This window comes from Lipophrys pholis (assembly GCF_963383615.2).
Source record: "Lipophrys pholis genome assembly, chromosome: 19".
Classification (NCBI taxonomy): Eukaryota; Metazoa; Chordata; class Actinopteri; order Blenniiformes; family Blenniidae; genus Lipophrys; species Lipophrys pholis.
In genome coordinates this window covers 2,540,383-2,555,408 of record NC_137647.1, presented here as the reverse complement: position 1 = coordinate 2,555,408, position 15,026 = coordinate 2,540,383, and the positions used below count along the sequence as shown (strand labels likewise).

The 15,026-nt window shown below is 43.7% G+C and overlaps 2 protein-coding genes across 2 annotated transcripts; both read right to left on the bottom strand.

The window, feature by feature from the left end:
* Positions 1-1,322: 1,322 nt before the first annotated feature.
* Positions 1,323-9,580, bottom strand: eif3d (eukaryotic translation initiation factor 3, subunit D). The gene is made up of 16 exons (XM_080487973.1): positions 9,485-9,580; positions 8,257-8,382; positions 7,963-8,008; positions 7,358-7,494; positions 7,189-7,274; positions 5,795-5,867; positions 4,997-5,112; positions 3,899-4,031; positions 3,652-3,799; positions 3,373-3,503; positions 3,210-3,295; positions 3,008-3,137; positions 2,352-2,494; positions 2,082-2,274; positions 1,893-1,986; positions 1,323-1,572 (listed from the first exon to the last, which is right to left on the bottom strand). Exons 2-16 carry the CDS (start codon positions 8,377-8,379, stop codon positions 1,559-1,561), a joined length of 1,653 nt encoding a protein of 550 aa, XP_080344099.1. The 5' UTR covers positions 8,380-8,382; positions 9,485-9,580; the 3' UTR covers positions 1,323-1,558.
* A 3,073-nt stretch (positions 9,581-12,653) lies between these two features.
* Positions 12,654-14,078, bottom strand: LOC308124361 (somatostatin receptor 3; the record flags this gene model as incomplete). Its single annotated transcript, XM_080487286.1, has 1 exon — positions 12,654-14,078. One exon carries the CDS (start codon positions 14,076-14,078, stop codon positions 12,654-12,656), a length of 1,425 nt encoding a protein of 474 aa, XP_080343412.1.
* Between the last annotated feature and the right edge of the window lie 948 nt (positions 14,079-15,026).

Below are 15,026 nucleotides of genomic sequence, written 5' to 3'. Positions count from 1 at the left end.
CATGATCTGTTAGCCTGACCTTTCTTTAAAAAAATTTTTTTTATTAAATTAGATTAAAACAAACTCTACCCACTGTTTATCTGCTAAAAATTAACAAACGTACAGCATTGAAAACATGCCTCTTCTGATGGAGATCAAATTAAAGCAAAAACTCAAACACACCAAGGCGAAAGCCAAAACAACAAACAAACCAAAAATATCTTTCTCAAAACCACTAACCAACCCTGCTCACAAAATGAGTCAAACCAAAGAATGTAATTTGAACCTTACTCCTTAAATCAACAAAAACAGGAGAAAAACAAGGTATATGTGAAAAGTGGAGTTCACCTCTACAACACAAAAAATTAACCAGATGAATTTTATTCTATCTATCATCAATCTATCTATATACAATATATATATATATATACAGTATATATATGTATCTATCTATCTATCTATCTATATTCACACACATACACATATATATATAACCATAATAAAATGACAAAGAAGCATCAAAATCAGACAAAGCTAAACATGAAAACTTCAGTTAAGTTTAAATAAATTGAAAATAATGTAGTTTCAGTTTTACTTGATGGAATTTAATCTTTTTAATAACAAGTATACTATTAGATATAAACAGCAGATTTGTCTTAAAATTCTGTTTATTTGTTACAGTCAATCCTTAATCCAGAGATTCAACTGTCACTTTCACTACTGTCTGTTAAATCTGCCTTGGTAACAGTAAAAAAAACTGTAATTAAGTAGATTAGATCCATTCCAATCATTTGATGTTATACTGCTTACAATCACTTTAATACATGAAATTTTATCTACCGCTAAAATAGTGAACACTCAAATGTATATATGCGCCTTTACATAATTTACTTGCTGGACACTTTTTGGAATACACTAATGAATAGTAATATATATTAAAAACTTCCTTTTAACCCGTCAAACAATGAAAATACGCAATGCAGTGGGCGCCATCTAGTGGTAGAACATTGTTCCACAGCTTTGTTTTAATTCATACCGTATTTCATTACTGTGGCCTTGTTAACTAGACTTGTTTTATTTGCTTTATTTATATTAACATTCATATGGCTTATATATAATTTTTGTCTAATATGCTGCACAGATTAAATCTTTTTTTTTTTTAAACCAGAATTTTATTCTATTAAACATTACGAAGTTCTATATTATACATATATGATCGATTGGTCGGACACTATACCGTGTACACCTTTAAAATAAATTCTATCCTATGTTGGGTATTTATCATCTTATACTGGGTGCGTACATTCAGTGGCTTAAAAAATTATTGATCCCTTTTAACTTTTCACATTAAAACCACATTTGTATTTTATTTGTCGAACCAACAACAAGATTAAACGTGATCACTGAGTGATCAATCATTGGGTGTTTCTGCCCCTCCCCCCACCCCGACCACCTCATCAAATGATCACGGAAAGCAGACTTAGAATCTGTTGACTTTATTGAATGTAACAGAGAATTAACTTCTTGTTTCTGTACGTTTGATGAAGGCTGTTTTTGGTCACTGGAGGAAATCCACACTTCAATTCTCTTCATCTGAAAATAACGAGAGGAAATAAATTGACAAATTACAGAGTTTACAGGCAGATAGGTTTGGAAATATTCAGGCATTTACAAGTTACAATACAATTAAACATGCACAGAAAATATGATTACAACAGTGTTTTGCCCAGAATTTAATAATAAAAAAATAAAAAACCCAGTTAAACATCAGCTGTAACATATTTTACAGGAATATCAAGAAAATCTAAAATACTAACACGATTGTACTTCTTATCTTATTTTCATATCAGAACTCGAGTTTCAAACTGATGCGACTCTTTCATCCTACGTGTTCAGAAGAAACTGAGGCCCACCTTCTTCCTCCTCGTCCTCTTCATCCTCCTCTTCCTCCTCCTCCTCGTCGGAGCTGAAGGTGCCGTCGGGCAAGCTGTAGACCCGGATCACTTGCTGTGGAGGAGAAACGCAGTGGTCACACACCGACTGTGTGTGTGTGTGTGTGTGTGTGTGTGTGTGTGTGTGTGTGTGTGTGTGTCCGTCCTCACCTTGTTGGGGTCCTTGAGGATGAGGTACTTGCCCTCGTCCAGCTTGCGGCAGATGTCGATGACGCAGCGCAGGATGCCCCAGGCGTTCTCCATGCTCAGGTTGATCTGGCTGGCGAACTCGTTGGGTTTGAAGTGCTGCGTTCCCAGGATGACGTGGCGGGCCGAGTCCTTCACGTGGTAGCGGGACACGTACCTGGGGACCGGAGGCGTTACTGTACATTCGGCTCGGCTCAGCTCCGCCCACAAACCCCGGCTCGGCGCCCCACTCACCCCAGCTTGAGGTACTCGGACCCGGCCAGCATGGCGCAGCAGGTCCAGCGGGCCAGCTTGTAGCTGTTGTTCTTCAGCTCGGTGGCCAGGACGGCTCCTCGCTGGGAGTCCAGCTTCTGACGCCAGTCCACCCCGTTGCAGTACTGAGGACATTCAAAACAGCGGTTACACTCCGGTCCAGGTCAGTTTAACTTGTGCCTTCAAAGGACACGAGCCACATCCCACAATGCACTGCAGTCCAGGTCTCCCGAGTTAACTTCTGTGTTTAGTAGATTCTGCTTTGCAAAGTGATTCATCGTCTTGACGCCTGGAAACAATCTGCAGATTGACGTATTTACGTTACCGTAATTTCCAGACTACTGACACCCGAATATGAGCCGCACCCGCCAAATTTAAAAACGGAAGGTCGGAGTTACGTGATGCACCTGAAAGCATCACTCCGGTGTCAGCGGCACGAAGCTCGTTAACCCGTAAAAATACATAAAATAACCCCGTCGTCGTTTAAGCCGCAGAGTTCAAAGCGTGTGGAAAAAAAAGTAGCAGCTTATAGTCTGGGAATTACGGTATTCATTCTGAGCAAAGATCAGGATGCTTCGGTTGTATTTTTGAGGAGAATCCTTCATATTTTGTTTTCAGGCCGAAGGCGGTCGTCTCACCCTGGAGTCCCACTCGTTGAGGGTCTTGATGTTGACGAAGGAGACCTCGCCGTTGGTCCCGGTCATCACGCCGTCGTGCTCGCAGCGGACGATCAGGTCGATGTCTTCCCCGAGCTTCCAGTGGCGGTACCTGAAGCACGGCGCCAGTTAAAACCCGACTGTCTGCACCGGGTGATGGTACGTACGGTGGCTCGACTCGTACCTGTAGGCCACCGAGGCCACCTCGCTCTTGTCCATGTCCTCCTCCACAAACGGGTTGGAGTTGGGGAACTTGTGCCGATCGCCGCCCTGCAGAAAGAACAACACCGAGGTGAACTACGGCCCTGGAGGGGCTCGTCGGGCCGCGGCCGGGTTCTGACGCTCACCAAGCGTAAACACTGCTGGCTGAAGTTGTGGTTGATGTACGTGGCCTCCATGGCCAGGTTACGGGGAGAGTTGAAGGAGTTTCCTTCGTCCTGAGGAGGCTCGTTGGCCGTCTCGCTCACGGTCAGCAAATCTGAGAGGAAAACGCCGACGGATTGATTTTTAAAAATCAACAGAATCGTATCGAACGAAGGCAGAGAGAAAGAAATCCTCTGGACCGAGAAGTCGACTCTATATGCAGACGACACGCTGCCGTTCTCTGGGACGAGTCGAAGCCTCACCGAAGTCGGAGTTGTCCCTCTTGTCGAAGAAGAGCTTGTTGCCGACTCTCTGCACGATGATGTCCCAGGAGTTGACGGAGCGCGTGCAGCACATGAGCGTGGCCAGGATGGCGTCGGTGGCAAACACGTTGCCCTGAGTCTTGGCCAGCTGAGAGACGGGAGACGGGAGAGGCAGAGCCGTTAATACCAAAAGCAGGTTTTCCATTGATCGCGAGCTGGAGACGTGCCTTGCCCTGCCTTGCCGTACCTTGCGGATGACGGGGTCGTCGGTGGTGGTCACCGTGTGGAAGATCCTCTTGATGCTCTTCAGCTGCCTCTCGTTGCGGGTGGTGATCCGGTCGAAGGCCTTGTCGTAGTACTCCAGCGCGCCGCAGCACTCGCTGCGGGACAGAATATTACCTTTATTTATTTTATTTTGAGTCTTTAGAAAAACAAAACGGAACAAACGAAACTCAATTGTCCAACTAATCCGTCCAAAGGGTGACGGCTGAAGCAAAACCTTATTCACACCTTCCAATACAAAACAAGGCTCTAGATAAGGTCACAGAAATTACTTTTTTAACTAGTATTACTATTTTTACAATACACATTCAATATATACTAACACAAGTTATATATATATATATTATACATATATATACACACACACAGTTTATAGAAGCACATCAAATATATATACACATGAAAATAAATATTAATAATACACATTTTAAATGTCATCAATTGCATTTTAAATACAAAATATGATGTGGAAATATTTAAATTAGTAATATTCTCTATCACAATGTATAAAACATTTTCTGTTTATTAAGTATTAATGTATTTTATACCATTATATACATATTATATATTATTGCTGTCCTTGGTAAAGTTGTTGCTCTTTCTTATACTTTGTAATGATATATGATTTAAAAAGCTTTTTAAACTGGTTCACGTTTTATTTCATCCTTTAAGCACTTCCATAATTTGACCACTGCTATTGTTGTACTCATCCTGTTCAGGGTTGTTTTAGCATATTTCATTTTGCTCTTAAAATACATTCCCCTTCTCGCTCTAAAAATCTTTTCTGAGACCCTTTAGAAGTGAACCTTTGTTTGCTTCTTACATCATCTGGACAGTTTGGAGCCGGATGAGATCTGGGAGTTTTAAATCTGGTGTTTTTAAGAACAATCCATTTCTGAGTTCTCTGTAATCTGTTATATATCAGCCCGACGGCTCCTTTTTGCATTACGAGTAACGGTTGTTGTGTTACTTCTATTTATTTCCCCAAACTTCTAGACAGAAACTCAAATATGGTAAAACAAGTGAACACCGAACAAACCAAAACAAGCCGGTTTCCACTCACATGTCGACGGGGTCGGCCACCTCCATGTATCTCATCTTCATCAGACGGGGGAAGTCCATCTCCTCCTTCACCTCCCAGTCGCTCCGGACCTCTACTGATGAGTCCCGAGGTTTCAGCTGAGCACACCAGGAAGAAATCAGGGACGTTCCCAGCAAATTCAATAAACATCACTGCTATTATGTGTATCTGGGTCTCCTGGACTTCTATGTGTGTGTGTGTGTGTATATATATATATATATATATATATATATATATATATACACACACACACAAAGTTTATTCTCTTGTGTGCAACTATCCTAAGTGTCTTTAACTAATTGTCCAATATGGAGCTGCTGTGTTGACCGGATTTCCTCAGAGATTAACAGTCTGATCTAATCTAAAACTCTCTACAGCTAAAAACAAACATCTGGACATTAAATAACATGTGATCTACCAACACCTACACACCCTGAAGTCTGACTAATCCAATTTTGTTTGATTAAGTCTTTTTTTTTTTATTATTTAAATAACGTCTTACAAGGTCAAACTTCACCCCCCCCCCCCCCCCCCCCCCAAAAGTTTAATTTCTCTTAATCTGTGGACTCTCCCCGAGGACCCTATTGTTTACATCTGGGAACCGACTGGTTCAGAGGGAAACCTCCACCCGTCCAGAAGTTTATAATCCACTGAATTATTAGTTTACTTTGAAGTATTAAAAGTACTGCAGAGAGTTCAATCAGCTGGAGATGAAGATGATAAACTTCAGAATATTGTGACATGTGTGACGACGCAGTAAAAACTTAAGAGGAAAATAACCTGAGACTTCTGGTCCCACTTCTGACGGACACCAAACTGCTTCTGGAACTTCTTCTGCAGACGCATTCGATCCCTGAAAACACAGAAAAATTTTAATCTTTCAATTCTGCGGGAACTGAGTAACAATCAGATTCCAGATTAATCTTTGATTGTTTATTATTTTATTGTTCAAACTGTGGAAAATGTTCATCTGTGAGTTCATTGTGGTTAAATTAGCACTAAAAACTGTAAATACCACGTAGCTCTATATGGAGCTTTTCTGTAAAATAAAGTTCAAGAAACTCCACCAGGAGCAAAGTTCGAAACATAAAGTAACAGATTATAACTCCCACTAAACACATTAATACTTATATTAACAGTTTGAAGATGTTTCGTGGACGTTTAGATCAGAAACTTTGTCCCAAATCAAACCGACGACGCTGCACCGCCCCCTGCTGGATGCACTGAGTAACAACCACACAAACGTAAAGGACTGGAGCAGCGCTGAGTTGAAACATACGCAATATTTTACATCCTGTTCACACGTTTCAAGTGAACACACATAGTTCTGCAAACCGTTTCCTGTTTATTTGTATTAAATATTTGCTATTTTGCTCGTAAATATGGACATGTATATTCAGTTTGTAAATCTGTACATAATAACTATGTGACGAGGAAACTGAGTGACTGATGGATGAGATAGAGAAGCGGTGGGAAGACAGAAGCTTATGCTTCCTCATACTCCTTTTTAGATATGCTTATTTTGCTTTGCTTTCTTGGGTTTTTATTTTGTTTTGAATAATTTCCTTTGTTTCTCAAATGTCTGAAATAAACATTTCAAACTCAAACCTTGTTCTGTTTATACCGTCATGTTAACGAGGCCTTATTGGGGCTGGGCAAAAAAAAAAAGAAAAAAAAAAAAGATTTAATCGAATTTGTAGCTAAAAACGATTCTTATTTTGCAAATTTGAGTATTTTCCGTCATTTTTCATCGTCCCGTTCTTCTATTCCTTGTGGGTTTCTGTAGCACGTTTGCTTAAAACCTGGATTAAAGTTTGAATTTGTTGGACGACAACAGCTTCACTTACTTTTTATTTTTGGATTGTTTATATGCATTTTAACTGAGGACAACCACAGCAGTGCAGTCACACTTTTGAATGATGTCTGCAGGGAAGAGGGAAAAAATCGAAATGGAATTTTTCTTCATATAGATTTTAAAATTTTTTTTGGGGTGACAAATCTCTCAGCCGGAGTCTTTAAACACACGTTAATTAAGCATTTCTGAGCATTAAGAAGTTCACACTTGTGGAGATCAGGATTATTGGGTTAGCAGGTCAGTTGGATTTGACAGAGAGTTGAATTGTTCCTCTCAGACTCAGAAAGTCCTCCTAAAGCGCGAGCGGCGGCGTTCTGACCTCTCCTTCTGCTTGGCGCTCTTGGGGAGCGTCTGCATGTTGAACTGGGTCAGGTTCCTGCGGTCCTTGTCCCGACGCAGGTTCCTCTGCGGGGAACAGAAAACAGTCCAGTCACCGGGTGCGAGGACGACGGGCGGAACCCGGAGGAGCGTTCGGAGTCGGTCCGTACCTGAGCAAACCTCATGCGGTTCCTCTGGTAGGCCGTCTTCTGAGTCTTGGCCGTGTCGACCAGCTGGAAGCTCGTCTCGTCCTCCTCGTGGAAGTACGCGTACTGACTGCCGCCGCCGAACTGGGAGGAGTATTTATCTGAGGGAAACAAAACGGAACGCGCTCAGGACAACGTCTGTACGGTTTCATGACGAAGTATAATCAAGTTTTTATAACTGCTGTAGAAAAAAAACTAAATGAGATATTCTGTTTGTTTTTCTTTCTAAGACAAATTTTTCCTTTTTTTTTTTTAAACATACTTATTCACTGCTCATATTATCATCTTATGCCACTCTTCTATGTACTCGCTGGCTGCTGTAAAGCTCAGATGGTGGGACAGATCAAGGATTATCTAATGTGATCCAACACTGCGTGACGCTCTGGAGAGCTGGTCTGTGACTGGATTGTTGCACTGCAGGAGACACTTTTGATGTTCAGGGCGTAGAAAGACACATTTCTGTTGATATCATGAACAGTCTACTGGTAAACATCTCAAACCTTCATTATCGCTCCAACATTTCAGCAGCAGCTTAAAGAAAAGAAAAGAAAAACGGCTCTTGAACTCACTGGTGTATCTCTTGTCTTGATACGTGGCTCCGGTCCAGTCAGCCACCTGAAACACATGCGACACGTTCATTCATATATTTATTTCTTAGAGAGAAATACGTCGACAATAGAACGACCAAGTCCCAGGAGGATATGGGCTGGGAGTCACCACACGACGTAGGAAACGTTGTTCTGATTCCCGTTTCAAGGAGACCGAACGTTTTAAGTTTTCACGTGAAAATGTTGTCGTGTAAACGTGGCACGAAACCGTAGAAATTCTTGCTTTTCTAGCTCCTATTAGAATCAAAAGCAGACCTTTCCCAGACGGTCTCCTTTGCTGAACGGCTGGTAGGGCATGTCCTTGAACTTCTCCGGGACCGCACACGGACCCCACCCGGACGGGTTGTCCTGGATCACCGGGGCGTGGAACTTTGCCATGACCTGAAGCCAAAACGCCAGAAAAGAACCATTAATCAAAACGTACAGATTCACTGGGAGTTTTCACAGGTCGTGTAAAGAGTAGCACAGAGAGCAGGTCTCAGACAAGGAGCAGCACTGATCTCTCCAGCAGTGAACCACGACAAAGACGAGGCACTGATCAGTTTGCGCAGTGGGCTAGTCATCATCGACCCCCCCCCCCCCCCCCCCCCAACTGTGGCAGATAGAAAACACTTATTGACACGTCTTTGAGACTTTTGCTTCCGAGAACTCCATCGGATTTACTGCAGTTGAATCCTTTTAGTTTGGTGACACGTTGAGCAACGCCACACTTTACTACTTCAGAGAGGAAAAACTGAAAATCAAAAACTCTTAGTGTGTACTACAAGTAAGAATGGAAAGAGATTAAAGTAAGGAATGACCAAATGCGGTCACTTGGCTCTGAATGAACTCTAAAAGACTATTTGAATTCAGGGAGAAGAACTATATGAGCAAAACATTTGCACAGAAAAAAACTAAAATACGGGAGGAAAGTAGTGGTTCATAGTAATTGAAATTTTATTATTTTGACATAATACGCTGGTGTGTTTTTACAATTTCATCACATTTCGCCAAAAAGAAAATATCAGAACAGATTAAAATTGATTTTGCAGAACAGTTCTGGGCCCAGGGTCTGATAAGGTCACCTGGTTCTGGGCCCAGGGTCTGATAAGATCCCCTGGTTCTGGGCCCAGGGCCCTGGGTCTATTACGCCCGATCACTGAGCTCAAACTAACAGATGCGCCCTATAAAAAACATTTCCAAACAAGGATCTAAGGTAACCGCATTCCTATCGGGTGAAACGTGTCATCTAAAAGAAGAGAAGCTCAGATTTCCGTAGAATTATTCGTCTTTTATGTTACTTTACATTCCCCGTGACTCGGTCTGCTGACGGCTAATGCTAACACCATCCACCAAACCAGGTGGTCGAGTGAGCATGCTGAGCTAACGAGGCTAACCGGGAGGACGTGTCCACACAAACACGTTTTTATCTCCTTTGTATCTCAAAGTCCGACTGAAAACACACGCGCTCAACGTCCCCGTGCACACATCGCCACGGACTTACCGTGAGAGGGGGGAAACTCTTCTTTTCTTCGGTTTTTAATCCGGTTCTCAAAAGGCGTGAAGATCCGACGAGGCGCCGGTCAGAGAGGAAGAGGAGGGCGGAACTGACGTCACGTTAAAGGAGCAGTACGGCGAGAAATACAGTCCGGCGACGAAAGGGTTAAAATAATCACATAAAATACTTTATTTAAAACTATGGACTATTATTATTATTGTTATTATTATTATTATTATTATTATTATTATTATTATTATTATTATTATTATTATTATTAGAGATAATTGTCTTTTTCTCTCTCTCATCTCTTTTTCTCTCTCTCTCTATCCTCTCTCTCTTCTCTGCTGTATATGATGAAGAATTGTCCTTATTTTGGAGTTTCTTGTTGTCTTTTTCTTTCCGATATTCTTTGGATTATTTCTTTTCTCATCTTTTGCTTCCTTGGATATCAAGCCTTTATATTGTTTATTTTCATTCCCCAGCTGCAGTTTAGTGCCTTTATTTACCCCTTTGCAACAAAAATCAGTGTTAATGTGACGTTGAGATGAGATTAACTTGCATTTCTCCACCCAATCCAATTGAGGCTGAAACAGTCTTCATCAGGAAGCTGATTGCTGCGTTAACACCAACATTTACACCAGGGGTGTCCAAACGCGGTCCTCGAGGGCCCCTGTCCTGAATGTTTTAGCTCTCTCCTGAATGCAATGAAGGGCTTGTTATTGGGCATTTTCCTAACCTTGGTGATGACATCATCATTAGATTCAGGTATGCTGAAGCAGGGAGACAGCTAAAACATGCAGGACAGGGGCCCATCAGAACTGAATTAGAGGCTGATAAAGCACTAATAATAAAGCACTTTCAAATGAGCAACGGGATAATGAAGGCTGTTAGAGTGAGCTTTGTAATGTGTGTGTGTGTGTGTGTGTGTGTGTGTGTGTGTGTGTGTGTGTGTGTGTGTGTGTGTGTGTGTGTGTGTGTGTGTGTGTGTGTGTGTGTGTGTGTGTGTTTGAATGGATTTCTGTGGGTTTCCATAGTTTCTCCTGCCTAAATAAAAGTGACTAATAGGCAATTAGAGAAAAGTTGAGTCCTGCTCCATGTTGTTCGTGGGTGACCGTCTGCAGGCAGAGCGAAGCCACCTGCAGGTCTGCTGACTTATCACCTCTCCGAGAAGCAGCGAGAGCCACAATTAGAAGCAGAGCCACGCTCTAACTGTAGAAAAGAGACGTAGCACACTCCCCTCAGGCTCCTCTCAGCCCGAGACAATCTCCACCTGCCCCAGGGGCCGGGCAAATAAGCTATGATACGGGCAAATCCCCCTTTAATGTGTCTGTAATGAGAGCCAGCAGCTCCTCGGTGGGTGCGTGGGCGTGATGGCTGAAGAGCGGCAGCAGACACGAGAGCAGCAGGCTGAGCTTTGTGTTTACAGGATGCTAAATATAAACCGGCCCACCCACAGCAGACACACCGGGGCTCCCGACTCCTCAATGAACCTCAGCAGGACGCGATCAATAACTGAGCTGAGGCCTGTTTACACATAACAAATAGAAACTCATTGTAGGTGGGTTTAGTTTCAGAAAAGTTTGGCTTTTACGCGGCATCGTTAAGAAAACGATGTCAGCTTACACAGAAACTGAAGAAACACTGAAAACGATGTAGTTAACACATTGGGCCACTAGTTGGTGCTGCTGTTTTAGTAAGGAAAGCACACACACACACACACACACACACACACACACACACACACACACACACACACACACACACACACACACACACACACACACACACACACATGCAGCAGAGAACAATGAGTTCTAAACATTAACAACGGGAGAACACGGACATTCTAGTGGACAGAACACCAAGTTTGATTGTTATTATGGTGACTGTCAAAATAAAAGAACCAAGTCCCAGGAGAACATGGACTGGGAGTGATGAAACCACGGAGGAAACTTTGATCTGATGGTCTCTACTGAGCATGTGCAGAAGGACTAGTTACTACCAATGTGGTGACCAGGAGCAGGAATTCAGAGTTTGCATTTTTCAGTTGCGTTTTCGTCGTTTTACACGAAGTGGGAGTTTTTTTTTCAAAAACTTGATTTCACCCGTTTCCACAGAGGCAGAGTTGGAACGTTTACATAAAGTTGCATTTACTCCCATTTCTGCGTAGATGGAGCTTTTACCAAAAGTTGCATTTCCACCCGTTTTTTCACGGAGATGGTGTGTTTACAAAAAGTTGTGTTTTCACCCGTTTCCACAGAGACGGAGTTGGAATGTTTTCATAAAGATGGATTTGCCCTCGTTTCCACAGAGATGGAGCCTTCTCAAAGAGTAAAATTCCCCCCCTATCCAGGGAGACAGTGCATTTACCAAAAGTTGCATGTTCACCCTTTTCCATGGAGGCATTTTCAACAATTTGTGTTTCGCGTTGTCGTGTAAACGCTGCCTTAACATCAGTTTAATAGCAGAATTTCAAGTTATAACAAACTGTATTTGTGTCACATCGCTGAACTCAAATAGTTTTTATTTACTTATGCTCTTCTCTACATTTAGGTGCAAAATTAAAAGTATTTATTTTTTGCCATGTTTGAAATCCAGCTTGAATCGCAGGCAGAAGGAGCATCCAGAATAAAAACCACCTGGTGAGTCAGTCCGCACTGAGTTTCTCAGACGACTCGGTTCAAAGAGAAGCAGCTGATCAGGCTATTACCAATAATTCAATGTTTCATTTGTTTCTGTCTTTACAATCTGAGAGCTGCTTTACAGACACGTTTATTGACTGAACCAGCATTCTGCAGAGTTGTGTTGCGATGTTAATGGACAAAACGTTACTGGTACATAGAGAGAATTTCTGTTTTCCACATTGAGCGGCTGCGTCGTCCTCAGCTGAGGTCAGACTCAAGCGTAAATACAGCGAAACCTGAGCAAACGATCGTCACATTATGGGTCACACAGGGTCACGATACAACAAAGAAAAAGCGATTGGACTAAATAAAGGCACAGATCTGTACATTCACACACGCAAGTATCAACAGGTATGTACATTTATAAGTAGTCACCAATTCAATTGATCAGAAAAATCCACTTTAAGGCTCGTTTGAGTTTGTTTTTAAAGTGTTCGGTGAGGATTTGTTTTTTTCTTTGTGGATTCGCCTGGAGTCTCCTGTTCGCACTATAAATAGCTGATCTCCAGCGAGCTGTTTTGCTCCGGGTTTTCCTCGGGCAGAGTTTTAACGCTGCCATTTTTGGCTCCGTTGAGGAGCAGAGGGACGGTCAGCGATGGCCTGCTGACGGGGTCTTTGTCCCTGGCGTCCGCGCCGCCGTCCTTACTGTCCGAGGACGGAAGCTCGGTGGCTCCCGGTGTCGGACCTTTCTCCGAGAATGGCGGCTGCGAACTCTGCGGCTGGAAGCCGCCGTTTCCGTTCTGGGCGATCCTGTAAATCTCTGTCATCTCCGAGGCGTCCTCGTCGTCCTCCTCCTCATCCCTGATGGTCCGCCTCAGGCTCTCCCTGGGCATGAGCGCCCGCCGCCCCTCGTCCTGTGGCTGCTGGTGCTCCAGGGGCTCGTGGTTCTCCACCTTGCGGGTGGAGCGGCACAGAGCTTTTCGGAACCCCCTCTTGAAGTTGTCCGACAGGAAGCCGTAGACGATGGGGTTGGCACAGCTGTTGGCATATCCGAGAACCACGACAAAGTAGTAGAGACCCTGGTACTCCGGCGGCAGCGACTGGAGCACGTTGATGATGTTCAGGGCGTAGAAAGGCAGCCAGCAGAAGACAAAGACGGCCACGACAATCACGACCATTCGCGTGGCCTTGCGCTCCGACTTCCTGCGCTTGGTGGACGTGGCGTGGACCTTCTTGCCCGAGCTGCGTATCTTGAAGACGATGAGCAGGTAGCAGAGGCAGATGATGAGCAGCGGGCAGAAGAAGCCCACCGTGGAGGTGTAGATGATGAACGCGGCGCTCCAGATGTTGGCGGGCTGAGGCCAGGCGATGTTGCAGGTGCCTCCCACCTTCTGGATGTTGGAGAAGACGACCACCGGCAGGACGACCAGGAAGGACAGAGCCCACACCGTGCCATTCACCACCTTGGCCACCTGAGGGCGCCGCCATTTTGAGGAGCGTATGGGGTGCACGACGGCGAGGTAGCGGTCGATGCTCATCACGGTCAGGCAGAAGATGCTGGTGAACTGGTTGATAGAGTCGACGGTCATGACCAGGCGGCACATGAAGGAGCCGAAGGGCCAGGACTGGAGCGTGTTCTGGACCGCCAGGAACGGCAGGCCGAGCATGAAGAGCTCGTCGGCGATGGCCAAGTTCAGGATGTAGATGTTGGTAACCGACTCGATCTTGGAGTAGTGGAGGACGATGTGGATCACCAGCGTGTTGCCGCCCAGGCCAATGATGCACACGATGATGTATATGAGCGGGATGAGGACGCCCTCCACGCTGGGGCCGGAGGCGGCGTCGGGGACGGTGGCGTTGGCGGTGCTGAGGAGCGTCGTGTTCAGATCGCTGTCGTTAAACATGAGCAGGAGCAGAGGGAGGTCCGTCGAGGGGCTGGCAGAGCTGCCGTTCTCCCACGTCTCAGCCGTCATCTTGTCAAGCGGGGATGAGCTCTTCCCGACGCTTCGTCCTTCTGCCGCCTCAGCTCCCGCCCATCTGTTCTGCAACACGGAGAAGAAAAAAAAAGAAAACGTCACGGGGCTGAAAGAGTCCGCATTCACTTGCTCTCTGAGGAAATCTAAAGACGTCACTTAAAATGTCTTTGTCTAATGGAAATGTCTGAACACGTGCGCTGAAAGCTTCATCTCAAAGTGAAAATCATGAAAGGATAGAACCCTGAAGGTGGAGCGGTAATTACCAAATAAACGATTAACAACCAACACAAGGGGAGAAGTAAAGACGTCAAGGTCAAAGGAACCAACAAAACACACCGTGCTCGAAATAAGTTCAGTCTCGAGCCAAATAAAAAGTACCGGCAGTCCACAGAATGTGCTAGAAAATAGTGCGGAACCTCTAGAACCTGCAGCTCTGGAGCCACAGTGGCTCTTCAGGTGCTCTGTAGCGGCTCCAGGAAGCTTTCAAGCACTTTATTTGTAAGAAAACATTTTATTTTCACGTTTATTTCACTTGAATTCCACAGTGACGTTCAAAAATGGTCAAATCTCCAGTATAGATACAGATAAATAAGGTAAGACATCAATGACAGCTATAGCTGTGAGGAAAATTAAAATTAAAATTAAAAAAAGGAAAGAAGGGAGAAAAAAGAAAAAAAAGGAAAAGAAATTTGAAAAAAGATTAAAGAAGATAAAAAGGAAAAAATAAGCAAATTGGGTAGAAAAGAGAGAAAGGAAAACAAATCAAAGGAAATTGAAGAAAAAGAAAAGAAGACAAAAAGGTATAAAGAAGAAAAAAGAAGAAAAAAGAAAAGGGGAAAGAGAAGAAAAAGGAAAACAAATAACAAGAAATAGAAGAAAAAGAAAGACAAATGAAGACAAAAAGGAAAAAAGAAAATCATTGCTTGTATTAAACTGCTTTATAAA

Excerpts from the sequence above, each read along its gene's own strand:
- eif3d (XM_080487973.1), bottom strand. The coding sequence starts at position 8,379 with ATGGCAAAGTTCCACGCCCCGGTGATCCAGGACAACCCGTCCGGGTGG. Across the intron at positions 7,495-7,962 it reads TCAAGACAAGAGATACACCA|ATAAATACTCCTCCCAGTTC; the intron begins GTGAGTTCAAGA and ends TGTTTCCCTCAG. Across the intron at positions 1,987-2,081 it reads TCCTCAAGGACCCCAACAAG|CAAGTGATCCGGGTCTACAG; the intron begins GTGAGGACGGAC and ends TCTCCTCCACAG.